Consider the following 18,223-nt stretch of genomic DNA (forward strand, 5'->3'; position numbering starts at 1 on the left):
TGCTGAGACAAAGTTTGAAGTTAACGTTATTAGATATTCAAAAGGAGTATTAGACAGGGTCATGATGAAAGACATTCAGTGATCTCTGTACACATTTACTGATAAAATAGTATAATGTTACCTATTTCCTAGGTTGCTCATGAGGAATAAACATATAATACGTGTATCTTGTAACATAGCCTGGCAGAAAGTAAACCCTCCATAAATCGGAATTGATTCTTCTTGAAGTGTTGGGGTGGGTAGTAGTTGTTCGATGACATAAAACCCCTCTCAAGAGTGAAAGCGAAACTCTCGGGATCACCAGCTTCCTGTATATATTTTCTGGCTGAGAAACCTCATCTGCAAAGAAAGCCTTCACTATACTTCAGACTACAATAGGGCTCTCAGAATAAAAAAGAAAGTCCTAATCTGCTTTGATCTCTTTGATCCTACTGTTTGCACATCTATTAATTACTTTAATACACTGACCAATCATCTACCATGTGCCTTGTTAGCTGTTACCCTTGTTACAACATTTAGATTGTACAACTCCATTGTCAGTGTAAGAATGATAATATTGTTATTCATAATGATAACAGCCACATTAATAAGAGCAACTGCTATTTACTTGAGTGCTTACTCTGTGCCAGGTCCTGTTCTTAGCACTTTAACTGAACTATTATTCATTTTTTACAATAACCCTAATGTGGTAGATATTATTATCCCATTTTACAGATAATACTGAGCCTTTGCAAGGTTGAAGGACTTCCACAAAGTCCCAGGATGGCAAGAGGGTGAGCTGGGGTTCTCTCTGAAAGCTGACTTGAGAACCAGATTCTTAGGCCTCACTTGTGATTGCTTCCAAGAATGAAAGAGAAAACCAAGACTCAGATTAAAAGGAGTCACTCATGTTCTCTCAGGGAGGGTCATGTCAGAGTCAAGATCTCTGCAGAGAACTCTGACTCTGACTTCAGTGCTTATTTTACCACCCCTCCTACTCTCATAGTTAACATATGAAAAGTCTTGATCAATGCCTGTTAATTAATTTAATTAATTCAAGAGCCCCATTAAGACTTCTAAGCTAAAACATATTGATAACAACAACAACAAAGGTCATGATCTGAGTGGCAGATATTTTCCTACTGATCTGCTTATTTCACACATACTTACCTCCTGTGGAAAGAGATTTATCTATCAGCCACCAGTTCTTCAATACCATCTATACAAACCTTAGATAGATATAATCCTTGAGGCATGTCTGTGTACCTGAAGATGAGGTGAACATTCTCTTTACTAATGGAATACGGGTTTCAATACATCTCAGAATAGGGAACGATACCCTGGCATCAAAACCACAACTAGAAAAAGCCAGATAAAGAAAAGGAACAATAGGGCATCTTTTACCTCTTCCCCAAATCACAGAGATTGAGGGGAAAAAAGCTCAAGGATCTATGGATTTGACATGCCTTTCCTTTTTTTTGGCGGTACCCGGGCCTCTCACTGTTGTGGCCTCTCCCGTTGCAGAGCACAGGCTCCGGGAGCGCAGGCTCAGAGGCCATGGCTCACGGGTCCAGCCGCTCCATGGCATGTGGGATCTTCCCGGACCGGGGCACAAACCCGTGTCCCCTGCATCGGCAGGCGGACTTTCAACCACTGCGCCACCGGGGAAGCCCCATCCTTTTTAGATGTCTGTTTTAGAAATTAAGAAACCGAGACAGAGAGGGTTAGACAGCCTGACTTAGGTAAAAGCTTTGTGATTAAACTAAGTCTGTATCCAGACTACCAAACTTTTGTTCTTTAGCCTATTTACTCCTCCTGCCTTTTTAGGACTATTATCAAGATCAAATAAAATACTCAGTGACTATTTACCTCAGATTTCCAGCCTAGGCATATAAAAACACAAACATACTACTCCTTTTCTTGCCCATTTTAGTGTGAGTGACATTTTGAAAATTCTAACAAATGTTGGAAGAAAGGGAAAAGATCATCATAGCAATGTGTGGAAATTGTACGGCAGCTAAAAGACAACAAACAAAACCCAGCAAATAAATAACAGAAAACCCAAGACGCCTTTTATGTTTCTATTCCTTTGGGATTTATGATATAATTTCATGAAGCAGGGAAGTGAAATTCAACATTTTGAATTACTCTTCAAAGAAACTGAAAATCAGTATCCACAAAGAAATACTGATTCCATAAAAAGATCCAAATAGGTGTGCAATAATATCACCAATTGTTAAGATGATAAAGTGTAAGGAGGTTTGTTGAAAGTTGAAACTATTAAATAAATTACAATTTTTAACATAAGAAAAAAGATATATGAATAATTATATATGATTGAAAACCATATTATCTCAGAAAGAAGCAAAAAAAAAGATTTGGAGTGCTTACTGGCTACTCCTTGTTATTATAATTGAACTATATTCAGGTCATATTAAGAGTAAGTCTTAACTTTAGAAAAGTAGAGGGATTATGAAATCTGGGTCAGCTGAGGCAGTCATGTAGATCTGAGAGCTATCAGCCTGCCTATCCAATATTGCCTTTCTGTCTTCTAGAGTTGCCTTTCAAAGAATACAAAATAAGAAAAAAAAACGCACTGTGCTTCTCCTCAAGATAGTTCTTCTATGAAAATTATTCTACCCCTGGAGAATTCTAAATCAGGTGTTTTTACTCTAAAAGTAGTTTACACCCCATAAAATGAGTTTGAAGGTGATAGGTCAACTTGCCATTTGTACGTAAGTTTCCGCACTTTCCTAGAGAAATTAGCTAAAAATTATAGCTAGATTATGAGATGGGTCAACAGTACTGCATTCTGTTATATTTTAACTATATTTGTAAAGATTGTTATTAATAATAGTCTATAATCTGGGAACTAGGTTAAAAAAAAAGTGAAGAAAGAATGTTATTCAACTCTCAGCAAGTATTGAGTGTCTGCTCTGTGCCAGGTAGTGATCTTGTTGTAAGGTTTTTGCCTGCATAAAGCATAAATTCTAGTGGAGATTCATACTCCCTTTTAGGGGTGAGGGGATGGTGCATGGCTCACCCTAAGTATTGTGATCTAGGGAATCCTTACGTTTCTTCTCCATCTCCCTGAACCTCACTGAATCACCAGGGAACCCAATTCACTCATGAGATTATAAATCCCTCACTGAAATTCTCACCTACAATTGCCCTAGCCCTACATGTTTTCAACTTTTTGGTAGCTGATGTGGGACTCATGAGGCAATATATCCTGCCTTATATCTACTTGCTCATGTCAGAAACATCTAATTCCATCGCTGTGGTTCTCTCATGGTGATGTGTTAGCATTGATCAGCATTACCATCTGCATCATTTGGGTCAGAAAATACTCATTCCTGATCAATATCTATGTCAAAGGAATATCCATATATTAAAATATAAATCACCAGGAAAAAATGAAAACAAATATACAGGTTTAGGTAGCTCGAAGATCATGGTGAGAGGTTATAAAACTTGGAAAATCATCCATGAAAAGCATTTTATCCACTACTGAAGATTCCCAAAGAAAGGCAATCCTAAATCAACTTTCCCAAGGCTTAATAGCTCTTTCTCTTTTCTAGGAAGTATGTTTAAGAATTAATCTAATTCCTTTTTGTTATTGCTTGAGTTCATTTTCCCTTCTTTTGTTGTCAGTAGATGCTTGTTAAATCTTTATACATATTTGTTCAAAGAATAAGGGATATGGTATTCTTTATAATAATCCTTCTTCAAGATAAAGGTAAACTGAAACACCAGGACTAGCACTGAAAAGATGTGATTTATTTAGTTGGCACAAATCATGTAAAAAAACACCAATTATATGAGTGTGCTTAATTTCTAAACATTTTCTCATAATGGATTAATTTAGAACTAATGTATCTGTGTCTCCTAGATGATAATAAAGAGATGATGATATTTATTATCATGCAGTTTGATGTAGTTGACGTTTATTAAAATCTTACAATGTGCTTGGCATTGGATTGTTTGCCATGGAGATTTCCTCACATGCATTTTCTTCTGTAATCATTATAACCATCCTGTAAAGTATTATATCTCTATAAACAAAGCTCAAAAATCATACAGTTATGTAGTGCTAGAGCTGGAATTTGAGCTCAGGGAGTCTGATACTGGAGCTTGCACTCTTAATCACTCTAAAAAGTAAAGTATCCATTAACAAATCCTTTCAGGAAATTAATCAGCCACACTATTGGCTTGATTGGTCATGGGTTTGGAAGAAATAACAGCTGTCTTGACCTGGTTAACTTGATAGCACTAATCAGACACAGGCTTATTTTTTCTGTTATGCAAGTATATTTTTATACATGGATAAATGAATTTAGAAACTGACAGTGTTGGCTGCTGTGAAATTTCGAGTGCCTTCGTAAAAGAATTTAGATAGTTATCTGGACATAGATAACTAATTTATCCTTAAGTCTGTATGACATATCTTTTGGAAATGTAATTATCCATGGTATGGATTTTGTAGAGAAAGGGTATGAATCTCTGTGTTGAAATAGCTACGGATTTATTAAGGTGATGTGATAGCAGATGCATGGTATTGTGACCCCTGCCAGTGGATTTGTCCAAAGTGGTATTTGGAGTCCCCCAAAAGCCCTAGGACTATTAACAAGCAATGAGAACTACCCAGCCACTTTAGATGAAGTGCCTTTGGAAATGAGGGTACAGGACAAACTTTGTTCCACATTTGTATACATTAAAAGTGAAATGGAACATTAGTAATATAGATTGAATGGATTTAGGATAAACACCAAGTTCCAGAGTTAGCTAACATTATTCAGTTACTAATGCAGGGCAGGGCAAGAGAGAGCTTCTGTATCTTAGTCATATTTTATGATTTTTCTGAGAAAATTCAGGATGTTTTTTACCTCAACTTGTGATTATTTTACAAAGTTAATATGCACCATAGATATATAGACCATAGAAGAGATCCTGTATTTTAGGTTACTGGTATACAAAAGTATCTAATTTCAAATATTTTAGTGATGGCAAAACTGAAAAACCTCAGTACTTATATTTAATAAACAAAGCATAATAGCCAACTAACAAAAGCAAATGGTTCTATACATGCTTGGAATAATGGAAGTTCTGTGCAGATTTATTCAAGTTATTTGAGTTAACTACAGGTACTTTGTGTGTGTGTGTGTGTGTGTGTGTGTGTGTGTGTACACACATTATCTGAATGAAATTAGATTAGAATAGTTATGTTCAATAAATTGATTACCTGGATTTTATTTGGCTGAAAAAGCTGTCTTATACATCAAAAGGCACTAAACATTGTATGTCTTTTCATAATCTACTTGGAAATTACATGAACTGATGACAAGTTCAAAACGTTAAAATATGGGTCCAGTTTCTCACTGCTATCCTCTGCCTACAGGTTGTGTATAAAAATAATGATGTAAGGCTGGAATTATCTCGACTTGCCAAGCAAGGAGACCCAAAGATGAAGATTCATGGAGTGGTGGCCTTTAAATGTGAGAATGTTGCAACTTTGGACCCAATCACCTTTGAAACCCCAGAATCTTTCGTCTCTTTGCCTAAATGGAATGCAAAGAAAACAGGCTCCATATCATTTGATTTCCGCACAACAGAGCCAAATGGCCTCATCTTATTTAGTCATGGCAAACCACGGCACCAAAAAGATGCCAAGCACCCACAGATGATAAAGGTTGACTTCTTTGCTATTGAGATGCTGGATGGCCACCTCTACCTCCTCCTAGACATGGGGTCAGGTACAATCAAAATCAAAGCCCTGCAGAAGAAGGTGAATGATGGAGAATGGTATCATGTGGACTTCCAAAGAGACGGACGGTCAGGTAACTTATCATTTTTTTATGCTGTTTATCTGCTGGAACACCACTCCTAAGGAATTAAAACCAAGACATATTAAAGAGTTCTTGCAATTCTGTCTTAAGGGTAAAGGAAATTGTTATTATTTCTGTTTCACATCATAAAAGAATCAGAAGGAGCTAATTAATCATCATAGTTGGGCATCAAACCCCAAATGCTCAAATGGCTTCTAGAATAGCTTCTTAAATGAACATTAAATGGATAATCAAGTGCCAAATCTTGCAAGAAATTTTATCTTGAATTTGCAAATGACAAAATTCAGTGTTCTTGTATTCCCAATTATCTCTTGTCTCATTGGATGTTTGGAGGTGCTTGAAGTGGCAAATATAAAATATGAAAAAATTTTCAATGTTTCATATATAAAATCCTTAGTTTAATACAGTACCCTTTTTTATCCAAGGTGGGTCTATGGTATCAAAAACACTTTGATCAATACAGTAGGATTTCAAGGATGCAGGCAAAACTCCGCTGCCTTCCAAATAGCGTCCCTTTCTGATGAAAGAGGTTTGGAATTCCACCAACAGGAATTCAGTTCTCTGGCTTCCTTTCGCTGCACGTTTCTTTTTTCTGGAGTCGTGCATGTGAGGTGGGGGAAGGAAGGCCTGAAGAAATAACGTTTACTTACTCTGAAATGTGGAAGTAGATTAGGGGGCTTAGGGAGTTCCCCCAGCCTGTTTCTGCCAGAGTTAGCAGTTAATTTGCTACTTAAGAACCTTCAGACAGAAGACTTAAAAGGAGGATGGGAACATGGACTAATCTTGTGTTTTGAAATATTAACTTACGGATGTTATCACTTGACTTGAAATACATCTAGCATTAGGTCTGCGGGGGCAAAAGTCATCCAGGCAAAGGAAATAGCATTTGTGGAAACCCAGAGAGCGAGAGAGGGAGACAGAGAGAGAAGCCATTTGTTTCAGGTCCATAACTATATATTATGTCTTTTACTTTCTTCTCCCTGTGCTTTGATGCTGATTTGTCCTTCTCACTTACAAATCGAGTTATCTTCTTATAATTGAAGACGGCTGAATATAAACCTGGCCAGTCTCCTCCCCTCTCTCCCCCAGTTCCCTTATTTGCTTTTGTACTATACCATTCACTCTGGATTTTCCACCAAATAGCAGGGTAGCTTGGCCTAGGCACTTTCTAATGGGCCTGGATTTCTTTCTTTGTAAAGCATGTTGGGAAGGACCCAGTATTCAGTGGATCCTAGACCCAGTTACAGGGGATCAACAGCGATGGGGGCTAGCAGACTATATTTTTGCAAAACTTTCTGGGGGACTTGACGATCAGCCAAATTTGGGAACCACAGATCAGGTGACACCTAGTACTTCTTTCAGATCCAAGAATCTGTAATTACCATCCTAGTTTAGAAGGGCCATGCTGAAGCCCTGGGGTGAGCTCTCCTTCTTGCACTCCTTTCACAGATTGCTGTGTCACTTGTTTATTTCTGGCTTCTCTGCAGCAGAGCAGTTTCCTAGTTTACAGTTATTCATGCCTTCTTTTCCTGTTTATTGATCAAGAAGATCATGTTTGCCTTCCTAAAGATATCTTTTTTGCCCACTAAAATAGAGATGAAATGCATGAAAATTGGGAGGGGGCTAGGGGTGAGGGTGGAGAGTTGAAGGACAGTCAGAACCTATTACTCTGATCCCCAAGATATCGTGGAGATTCTGTTTCTGACTCATCCCTCTCGGGAAACTTGGTCTCCCTACATTCTTTCATTTCCCTAAAGATGTTCAAAAGGAAGATTAGTTACCGTTCTGTGCAATCTGTGCTATGTTGTCATTTTTCTCCAGTATATTAGATAACAGAGTAGACAGTAAAAGATTTTTTTTTTGTCTGTTGTACTATACTGATTCCATTAGGAATTGGATTCCTCTTTGTTTTTCTGATTTAAGCTGAGAAGAGTTCATTGATAGGAATACAGAAATATGGCAGTAGATGGCCTCCCTTCGGCTTCGCCCAGCCTGTTTCTGCCAGAGTTAGCAGTTAATTTGCTACTTAAGAACCTTCAGACAGAAGACTTAAAAGGAGGATGGGAACACGGACTAATCTTGTGTTTTGAAATATTAACTTATGGATGTTATCACTTGACTTGAAATACATCTAGAATAAAATTTTGAAAATGACTTTTAAGAATATATATAATTTTAGTCAGACTTTATAGCAATTTAATTAAGTGGATATCTTTTGGAAGTTCAGAGGGGCAAAAAATACTACACTTAAGATCAATGAGGTATTTTCTAACTATATGAAGAAATACACAGTTAATGTCAAAATTTTAGTGAATGCAAAATGATATAAAAAGGAAAATAAAACCATTCATTATTCATTTGATAATGATGATTTATACCTGGATATTTTTTGCCAGTCTTAAGTGGTGGTGCAATTAATTAGTTTCCTGTGTTCCTTGGATGACCTGTTACAATAAGGATCAGATAAATACCTTAATCCTCAAGCCGAGGAAAATCTACTTTTGCTGTTTGAGCTCTTTAATTCATCCAAATAAGCAAAAGTTTATTAACTCCCCTGTTTATACCCTCATTGGAAAAGGTCAGAGCAGAAAATATCAACTTTAATTTACAAAGTTCAATGCTGGATAGGAAGAAGAAAGAGATGCCTTAAATAGGTGTTATTTGCAGTAAGAAAGAAGATAAACAAAATGTGAGATTTTTGTCAGAATCCAATGGAAAGATTTAGTATGCTTGGTTGTGTTTTGATGGTAAAGTACTTTTATTCGATTATTATTTCAGATTAGTGAATTGGAACAAACAGTATAAAAACCAATGCTCATTCATTAAACCAAGTTCTGCCTTTACTAAATTGAAAAAAAAAGAGAGCTCCTTATGTTGGCCTAGCTCAAGGGAGCTTAATGTAATTTTAATAACTACAGCTGTTAATATTTTATATATAGTATTTTAATTAAGTTCTGTATTTGCACACTGCATTGGTTTGGTATAAAGTAGCTTTTTAAAGATTGAATGAATAGCTATACTAGCTTTTATTTTACTTAAAGGGTATTTCTGAGTTAGGCTTGGTGAAATGCTGAGATTTATAGCTCAGTTAAAACTAAGAAACATACAATTTCAAGAAATAGTTTCATCCATTTTTCACATCAGTTATATTCAGAGGCTATATGAACATTACTCTTACTATAATGTGGGAAACAATGTTTATATGACACGAGGGCAATGTGGGCTGATTTCTGACTCATAGACAATGAAGGTCATTATCTGTTGATTTGCCTGGGATCCCCCTTAGCTGAATATTTAAAAACATTTAATGAGCCGTGTTATCTCCATTATTAAAGTAGAGGGAGCCCAGACGTAAGAGTTATTCCTTCTCTTATTGACCATACTAAAGTAAATAGGACTAAAAGCCATGGTCATTAATTTGATGCTAATAAATTTTGGCTGTCTTATCAGAGGCAGTATTAAAACTGTATTTGGTAGACAGACTGAATTTTTGATATTCCCCAGTTTATAAGGGGAACCTTATATGACAGGGACTGTATTCTTTATGTTTATATCCCGGTGCTTTCTTAGGCAATGACAGTTGCTCAATACATATTTGGTGTGAGAAAAAATAAAGAATAAAAACATGTGAATGGCTCAGTGCCAACCTACCCCAATATTCTAAAAATAGTAACATCATCATTACTCTTGAAGAGTAATAGCACTCTTTTAGTTGTAAATACAACTTCTTAAAGAATTACATTACTTCCTGAAAGCAGTTTAAACAATATAGGAGAATAGGTACTGTTCTTCTTTTATGAATACAGTTCCATCCTCCAAGCCCAGATGTCCAAAAAAAAAAAAAAAAAAAATGCGGTGAGAAAGTTAAACAGTTGTTAGAGAACTGTGATAAACCTCGTACAAAAATGACAACGTTTTATGAGAACAGGACTGCTATTCCTGCTTGTTCCTGAGCTCCCTGTATCATTTAGCAAACACGTAGGTAGAAGGAACATTAATCCTGAGGGAAAGCATTCACTTCTTTCTGAGGGCTGGGATATGCAGCCACAGTAAGCATACTACTGAGGAGGAAGATAGTCACTCAGGATGTCCATCTTTCTGGTTACTTGCCCTTCTGTCCTTTGTTCCCTAAAAGCTGGGTACCTGAGCCCTTTGTTTGATAAGAAATATTGTCTTCATCTGAATAGTTTCCCAGAACTTCATTTTCAGCACAACTAATTGTATTGGGTTATATGTCCCTTCTTCCATCCTGTGACTTGGGGAAGGAAAGAAGCACTTTCCCAAACTTTAATATTGTTTGGTCTCAGTCTCTCCGTGCAGCGTAGTTTCTTCCGTTGCCGGCTTAGTCTATGACTGGTGCCACGGGAGGCTAAGTGGACTAAGCCACAAGTGGCATTTTCAGATCCTGCACTAAATTGGCAAAGGAGGAACCATACCAAGTGCCAGCCTGATTTTGTGGATCAGAGTGTATGGTTTGAGTGCCACAAAAAGTGGATATGCTCCATAGATAGTATAGCTACTTAAGAGAGCCAAACCCCTAAGTTACTGAGTTAATAAATATGATTGATGGGGCTCATTACTCTGCAAACTTTGCAGGACGTGCAGCTGAACATTTTCTTACCAACCCTTCCTCCCTTTCCAGGGTTCCCCTTTGCCTCTCTTTTGCTCCCAAACTCAACACAAGACAGCTTCCCAGGTATTTAACTAAAGCATGAATTGTGCTAAAATTAGGAGGAGATTAATGACTGCTTTCTTGGGGCATGGATATTGTTTAAATTTGTGTTAAGCTATTTGGCTGAGTCAAGGGTATCCTCTCAAGTATTTTTACAGCAAACTACCAGTCTTTTTTTTTTTTTTTTTTTTTTTTTTTTCAAACCACATTGAAATCAAAGAGAAAACTCATTATTCTTCTCAAATTCTACTTGTGTACAGCAGGGTATAGCAGATTGTATCAGCAGTTATTCATGGGTAAGCCCACATTTAACAGCTAAGAAGCCATTGAGATTTGAATTGAAGTCATGGAGCTCCAGTGTAAGAACTAGAAATTACAGAGGGAAAAGCAAAAGGCTCTCTCCCAAGTACATAATTATAGGTTTATAGTAATCACTGTTTGATGTGAACAGCACTTTCTAGCTATCTATTACCAGCACTGATTTCTGTGTATACCATTCATGGATCTCCACTCTTACGCATTTCTACTTGAACGACCATTAGACAATTTTTCCATTTAGGCCTTGATTTGAATTTGCCCTCTGATCATAAACATTCCTCCCATGCTTCTACCTAGTAGCCTGTTGCAGACATTTGAAATAACATTAAGTAAATGTATAATGCTTTATTTTGTACCCATGTCCATAAACCATTACCCATCCACGGTAAGACTAAAATACCTTATCAATAATTTAGCAATTATTTGACTATGCTAATGACTAGATGGAGTCAATTTTGCATAAAGGTATTTTACATTTTATTAAATTGATCCTTTTATTTATTTATTCTGAATGTGTTTTAAAAGAAGATAGTCATCTGTTGCCTTCCCCTCCCGTTTAAAACATTTTCAGTTTTACATTATTTTCCTCTAGTTTTTTAACATGTAAGTATATTTTATATAGTCGCAATTGAAGTACAAACTTACTTTTTCAGACTATTTGGTTAATATGATGTCATAAACTCTTTTTTACTCAAAAGTACCCAAGTAACAAAAATTGTTCTCTGTGAGTTGTGACAAGAGCATCTAAGAATCGGAGCAGAGCTTTGCAGAGGCACCTTAACCAGGCTTGCAGGGTTGTAGGACTCAAATGTATTAACATATACAGTGTCTGTAGAAAAGAAAGTCACAGAGACAAACATCGGCGGTACCCATCTAAGCACTGCCCAAGGGACTTGACTATTTCACCCCCACTATAGAGATAGAGGCAGGTCATCTTAATTGAGATGGGGGCGGGGCTGTCAGAACATCCTAGGCTAATATTATTAAAGCTTCCATCATAAATGAATAAATACACATTTGGATTATAAATTGACCTCCCTAAAGAAACATTCCATATCCTGTGACAGTTAATTTCTCATGGAGAATGAATAACTTGGCCTTCTTATTTTATACATTGGTCTTATGGGCTTGGTAAATATCAAACTCTGAGAGGTGGAACCTCTCTCTCTAAATTCACTAAATCTCCTTTCCAGGCCCACTCGGCCAAGGGGCAGACCCTGGACTAGGGTGTCAGGTGCATCCTCAAGAAATAGGCATTTAGCTGGCCACACCAGCCGCAGTGGCCGGAACTGTGGAGTGCGGCACAGAAATCTGGGGAATTTCTGCAAAATAGTAGTTTAACTGCTGCAAAACACATCACTTGATTGATATTTACAGTTTCCCAGCATTGCCTATGATCATTTTTAAAACTCATAGGTATACACGTATTGCTATGAGTATGTGTGTTTGTACACGTGCCTGTGCTTAATTCATGGCGTGTCTGTAACGTATAAATATGTGCTGTTGGTGAAGATGTTCAGGCAGTTCAAAAAGTACACAAGTGAAAAGTTTTCCTTTGCCACACACTCCCCTAACCAATTCACTCCCACCTCTGTAGGTAAAATAATTTGGTGTTGAAAAATTCCCAGATATTTTCCTATGCACCAGCATATCTGTAAATATAATTACACATATAAAATAAATGTAGAGCTTCTTTTTTACATAAACAAGATCACTCTTCACCAATTATTAGGTGACTTAAAAAAATACTGAGAACTTTTTCTATGTCATTCTTTGTAGTGACATCAGATATCCCTAGTTTGAATATATCATTATTAACTTAATCATTCCTCTGTTGATGGACATTTAACTTTTTACTTTTGAAAAACTTTCACTGTTTTAAGCTAATTTATAACAAAAGTCTTCATGTTATATCTTTATGCATATTGGTCAGAATTTCTGTAGGATAGAGTCTGGGAATTGGAATTGCTGGATTAATTGCATTTTTAATTTTAAAGATAATGACAGGTTATTTCACTAACAGACTGTATCAGTCTACACTCTCATCTGCAGTATATAAGTTGCCCTTTTCTCCTCTCTCTTGGCCTTTATTAAATAATCTCAAACTTTTAAATTTTGCTCCAAGATTTATTTTGTCATATATCTGTTTAATTTCTGAAATTCCCAGCTCATAGTAATCCAAGTAAGCAAGAAACACATAGTAATAAGCAGAAAACAGAATATTAGGATTGTTTTTTGTTTTGTTTTCAAGCAAAGTTTATTCAGTTCATGTTATAAACCTAGTACATGAAATTGTTTTTAAAAAGACCGAGAAAACTGAAAAGAAAGAAAGAGTAAAGAAAAAGAAAGAGTAAGGAAGGAAGAAAACTATCCATTCGTAATCTCACTACTCCAAAACTCCCATTATTAATATTTTGTCTTTTTTTTTTTTTTTACTATCTATTTATGGGACTTATGTATTTTGCATTTTGCATCATAACCTGCAATCAGTGCTTCATTCTGCTTTTATCACTTATATTATGCCTTTTTACTGAGTTTGGATTTGTTAATAGAATACTAAATTTGACAAGTAAATTTATAAGTCTGTGGAATCTGATTCTCTTCTGCAATGAGAGGTGAAGCAGAATTGTAGATAGATAAAATTTATATTTAACTAAAATTATTTTAAGCATTAATTTCAAAAATTTTTACTCACTGAAGAACTTTAGTGACCATCCAGTCAAGTCCTTTATTTTGCATAAGAGCCACATTGAGGCCTAATGAATCTGTTATCTGGCTGAGCTCCTCAGCTAGTTAGTTGCAAAGCTAGAACATGAAAATTGGTTTCCTTTGACAAGGCAAAATCATTTCCTATTACAGCACACTATTTTCTACCCCCTCATTTCCCAATCACTTAAACTTTTGCAGTAATTTGAAACTTGAAACCAAATTAACTTATTTTAAATCTCACCTTTTGCTTCACGTTTCTTTTCACTCCATAAACTAATCTTCTGGAAATGGAATAGCCAAGAAAAACTGGATGAGCAAAAGGGTAGAGGCTAACACTTTATAAATACCAGATCAAATCATGAAGCTGATTTCTATTTTTATAACTAAGAACTGTTTTCAACAGTTCTCCCCCTTTTATGTATACTTTTACATAAAATGTGAATTTATATTATTTGCGCTTATGAATATTGTTAAATAAATATTACCTTATCTGTTTATCATTTTTGTTTTATCTTTTGCACATGCCATGAAAACAACTAGGTTTAAATGTTAAGTTAATGTGATTTCTACATTAAGATGATAAAAGTCCTATGTATACAAATATATTTGTTTTTAGCTGAAATTTCATTTCTTTAAAAGCAAAATAGCACAGCAGGGTGCTTTGGATTCTTCAATACTGAAGCATGAAACACTGATCCAAATAAGTTCCCAAATATGACTACCATCTACAAGTTATAATAGCTCAAATATAACAATGTTTTACATAAAATATTTGTTTAATTTGCCAGAAACTTCCTGTATAATTATAGTGGAAGACGGTAGAATGTGTGAAATAATCAAGCTATTCCAAAGAGAACACATCAATATTTGCAGTTCCTGGAAAAAAGATAGAGGGATAAACCAATAATATACTCAAATTTTTGTTTTCTCTTAAATATTTATTTACATGTAGTCATACCCCAAACTTGGGAAAATGCTTATACAGCTGTGGCAACTACTTGTCTTTAATGATCAATGAATAAGGTTTAAATAGTCATTTCATGTTTTCTTGGTAACCACTGCCTTTATAACTCGATTATAATGAAATAGGCACTTGAGAACCCTAATATTGAAATTTCAGTGTCCTATGTAAGTGTTAAATTGATTTAAATGAATTCAGTGATTCTATGATGAGTCCTTTGCTTAGGTGAAAATGTCCTTTGATTTCATGTCAAGAATAAAATCATTAAGGAATTAGGGATTCAAATCCCTTACCAGAAATATTAGTATTTCAGGATATTTGCACATGTGTAGGCTAAAATAACAATCTCTATTTGAGTTTGACTAAGTAATAAAATATAATTATTATTTCAAATAAATTTTTACTCTTTGAATCTTCAAAATATAAAAATAATCATTTCTGTTCCCACTCAAGTTCTGCCCTTTCCCTTTTTTGCCATCCCTTTTATAAAGATTTTCTAACATATAAGTGAATTGGCAAAGCATCTAGAGCATACGTGTAGCTGATTTTTGGTCATGGTTGTTCCATTCTATTATGTTTGTTTGCAGAATATTACAGTGAATAATATCTAATACATGCGTTTGCTCGTTGAGACTCCATACCTTAAATCTGGGGCCAAATTAATGAGCTAACTCCTCTTGAAGGTGAAGTTAGGATTATATTTCTTTTGCTTCCTCTCCCACCTTTCGTGGCTTCGTCTTCCCATGAGAACTTTAAAACTGTCTCTCAAAGGGATGTAAAGGAGCTATGAGGAAAACAGCCTTATCCTTTATGATAGTACCCTCTCAGTGTTTTTTGAACTATAGGTTACAGCCTGCTAGTTGGTTCTGAAATCAGTTTGGTGGGTCATGTCTAGCATTTGTATTAATAAACTTATCTGATAAGAAAACATTATCGGAGTGCCTCAGAGGTAGTAGAGGTAAATACTTTCCTGTTAAATGGTTATTTCAGTGTGTGTGTGTGTGTGTGTGTGTGTGTGTGTGTGTGTGTATGTGTGTGCATGTGTGTGTGTATGTATGTGTGTGTGCACTGGGCTACATGTAAACCGCATGAAACCTTCAGGTGTTGGATTAACTTCAGGTGTTGTGATCAGAAAGCTCTAATCTAATCACAAAGTTATAGTGAATATCTTACCCTGGCCACAATGAGCACATTCATAGAGACATATCTGAACTTAGATACTTTGTTCAGAGCAGGCACTAACGCACCATAAATAAAAATTACAAGACCTAGTCACCCCATTCTGTCAGACAAACTCTTAATAGATGAGTATCTGAAACTCTTGGCAGCAGATTTGCCCCGAGAGTATAGGCACACTGAATATGGAAACTCCAGAGTGTACCGAGCTCTGCAAACTATGCAGAGGACACAGAGAGTGGAGTGTTATGCAAGCCACCGGATGCCCTCATCTCAGGAATCCTCCAAGTATCCTTAGTGTCAGAATTATAACACCACAAATAAGGACAAGACAGTTTTTCCAAGTGTTTTCCCCTCCCTGAGCTAAATCAAGCTTGTTCCATGAATAAAAAGGCATATGGGAAAAATTGCATATTTTAAAGATATATCCCCACTCTTGTAAAACTTTGTCGTTGTTCACTTGCTCTGTGTCTCCTAGCTGTTGTCTCTGAATATGAGGTATTCATTTCTAGGAAGTCTTCTTGAACTAATTGGAAAACAGGAGCTGGAATCTCTCTCTCTTTTATCTTAAAAACCTAAATGTCACTGTGTTCATTGCATACAACACTTTGCTTTCCACATTTTTTTTTTTTTAATGTCCACCTTACCTTTTGTCATTAACACTTAGCTCTTTCTCATCATTTTCTAACTTACATTAGCTGCTGCAGAGGTTAGGGGTCCTCTCAACTCACTTCTTAGGGCATTTTGAACAGTTAAAAATGCGTGTAATGAAATTCTATTTAGAAAAGTGTCACCATTCTCTCTCAAAATTATATGTTTAATTTCCCCTAAATGATTTTTAAAATATTTTTCTAAGTGGGATTTTCCAGTTCCTGTATGTTCCTAAATGAATTTTCTTCTAGACACTTGCACAAATGTGAACAGTAAAAACGAGCACTTTGTCATTTTCCCCTTTTGCTGCCTCCTTCCAAAATCCCTGTTATACCCCCTATTTGGAAGGCCAAAATAGCAATGCCTTTGAGTGTTTCTCCCCTAGGAGCTTTTTCATTTCTTTCTGTGGAAGTCTAGAGAGACAAATGTCTTCTTAATGACTTGGCCGGTGCACGGTCTCCGTCAGCAGCTTCCGTGCCCTTCTCCCTCACAAAGACAGATCCCATTACACTGCCCATATCGAGGAGCACCCCTCTGCTGGGATTTGGGAGTCTCCTGGGAACAATGCAGGGTCTGGCAGCCCTGTGTGCTTAGATGCATGTTTCACGTTCACCACAGGCCATGGTTCCATTTGGAGTGGGCCTTCACTAGTTGGCGAAAGAACTAAAATGCATCTTCCTATCCACCCTCTACACACACTACCCTTTCCCTTCCCTTTCTGTCTCTACCTCTGTACCCCATCTTCTGTCTTCAGGCCTCTCCCATTTTGTCTGCACTCTAAATCCCTGAGGCTTCTAATCCACTTTCTCTTGTTAGACTCTAGGTCCCTAGTCTGCTTTATGGTCTCGACCTGAGAAAGAAATCTGGGATAATCGGAAATGGGTCAATGTGGTGTCCTTTTCGGGTATCGTATTTGCATTTTTACAAAGATCTTTCTGAAGATAGAATATTAGTGGAATTTTGAGTAATCTGGTGGTACAGGATGAAAGTTTTGATCAGGAAAATGCCTGCTGTCTTTCTTTTTTTCTTTTAATGGATTCCATAAATATATAATTTTTTCTTTGATCCTCAAATAATCCCATGTGAATGTCTACCTCTTCATCCTATGCTTAAGGCTAGGATTTCCATGGGTTTATAAACTAATAGAGTTATTTTCCCCTCACATTAGAGTGAGGAAGAAAAAACAACTTGTCAATAAGTAAGTAATTAGTTTGTTTTTTTAGATAAGTAAGTAACTAGTAAGTAACTAGTTTGTTTTTTTAAAAAAATAGTAAACACCCAATTTGACTTGGTTCTTGTGATGAATCATGATAGACAGCATTTATGTAGTGCTTACTACAAACCAGACACTTTACCTGTATTATTTTATTTAACACTCATATGAGGTAGGTCATATTACTATGCCCATATTATGAATGAGTAAACTGAGACCATAGAGGCTAAGCAATAGATTCATACGGCTGAGTGTGATGAAGTCAGGTTTTGACACAGATAATCTGTTAATGTGTTGTGTACAGTAAAAACAATGAAGCCAGTTAAGGATGGGGGCACAACACAACCTTTCATTGGTTTGCATATGCATACCTGCTTTGAAAATGAACACTAACCAAAGAGAGTCTGACTTTATTCCAGAGAGATGTAGAATGCCAATTTCTCCTTCTTTCTTTCTCTTTCTCTCCCTCCCCTTCCACCCTCCCCTCCCTCCCCTTCCACCCTTCCTTTCTTTCCATCTTGGCTGAACTGTTAGAGAGTGGTAAGAATGCCATTTTCTCTTCCCTCCCTTACTCCCTCCCTCCCTCCTTTTCCCTTCCTCCTTCCTTCCTTCCTTCCTTCCTTCCTTCCTTCCTTCCTTCCTTCCTTCCTCCTTCTTTCCTTTTTCCCCTGAACTCTTAGAGGCTGACAAACACTCTT

The 18,223-nt window shown here is 36.4% G+C and overlaps 1 protein-coding gene across 1 annotated transcript in view; it reads left to right on the forward strand.

The window, feature by feature from the left end:
- NRXN1 (neurexin 1) overlaps nt 1-18,223 on the forward strand; it is a 1,152,893-nt gene that overhangs the window by 509,501 nt on the left and 625,169 nt on the right. Inside the window, exon 9 of the mRNA XM_007470152.1 lies at nt 5,378-5,816. Within this exon, the coding sequence (XP_007470214.1) occupies nt 5,378-5,816 (439 nt within the window). The remainder of the gene's footprint in view (nt 1-5,377; nt 5,817-18,223) is intronic.

This window comes from Lipotes vexillifer, unplaced genomic scaffold (assembly GCF_000442215.2).
Source record: "Lipotes vexillifer unplaced genomic scaffold, Lipotes_vexillifer_v1.1 scaffold1411, whole genome shotgun sequence".
In the NCBI taxonomy this organism is placed as follows: Eukaryota; Metazoa; Chordata; class Mammalia; order Artiodactyla; family Lipotidae; genus Lipotes; species Lipotes vexillifer.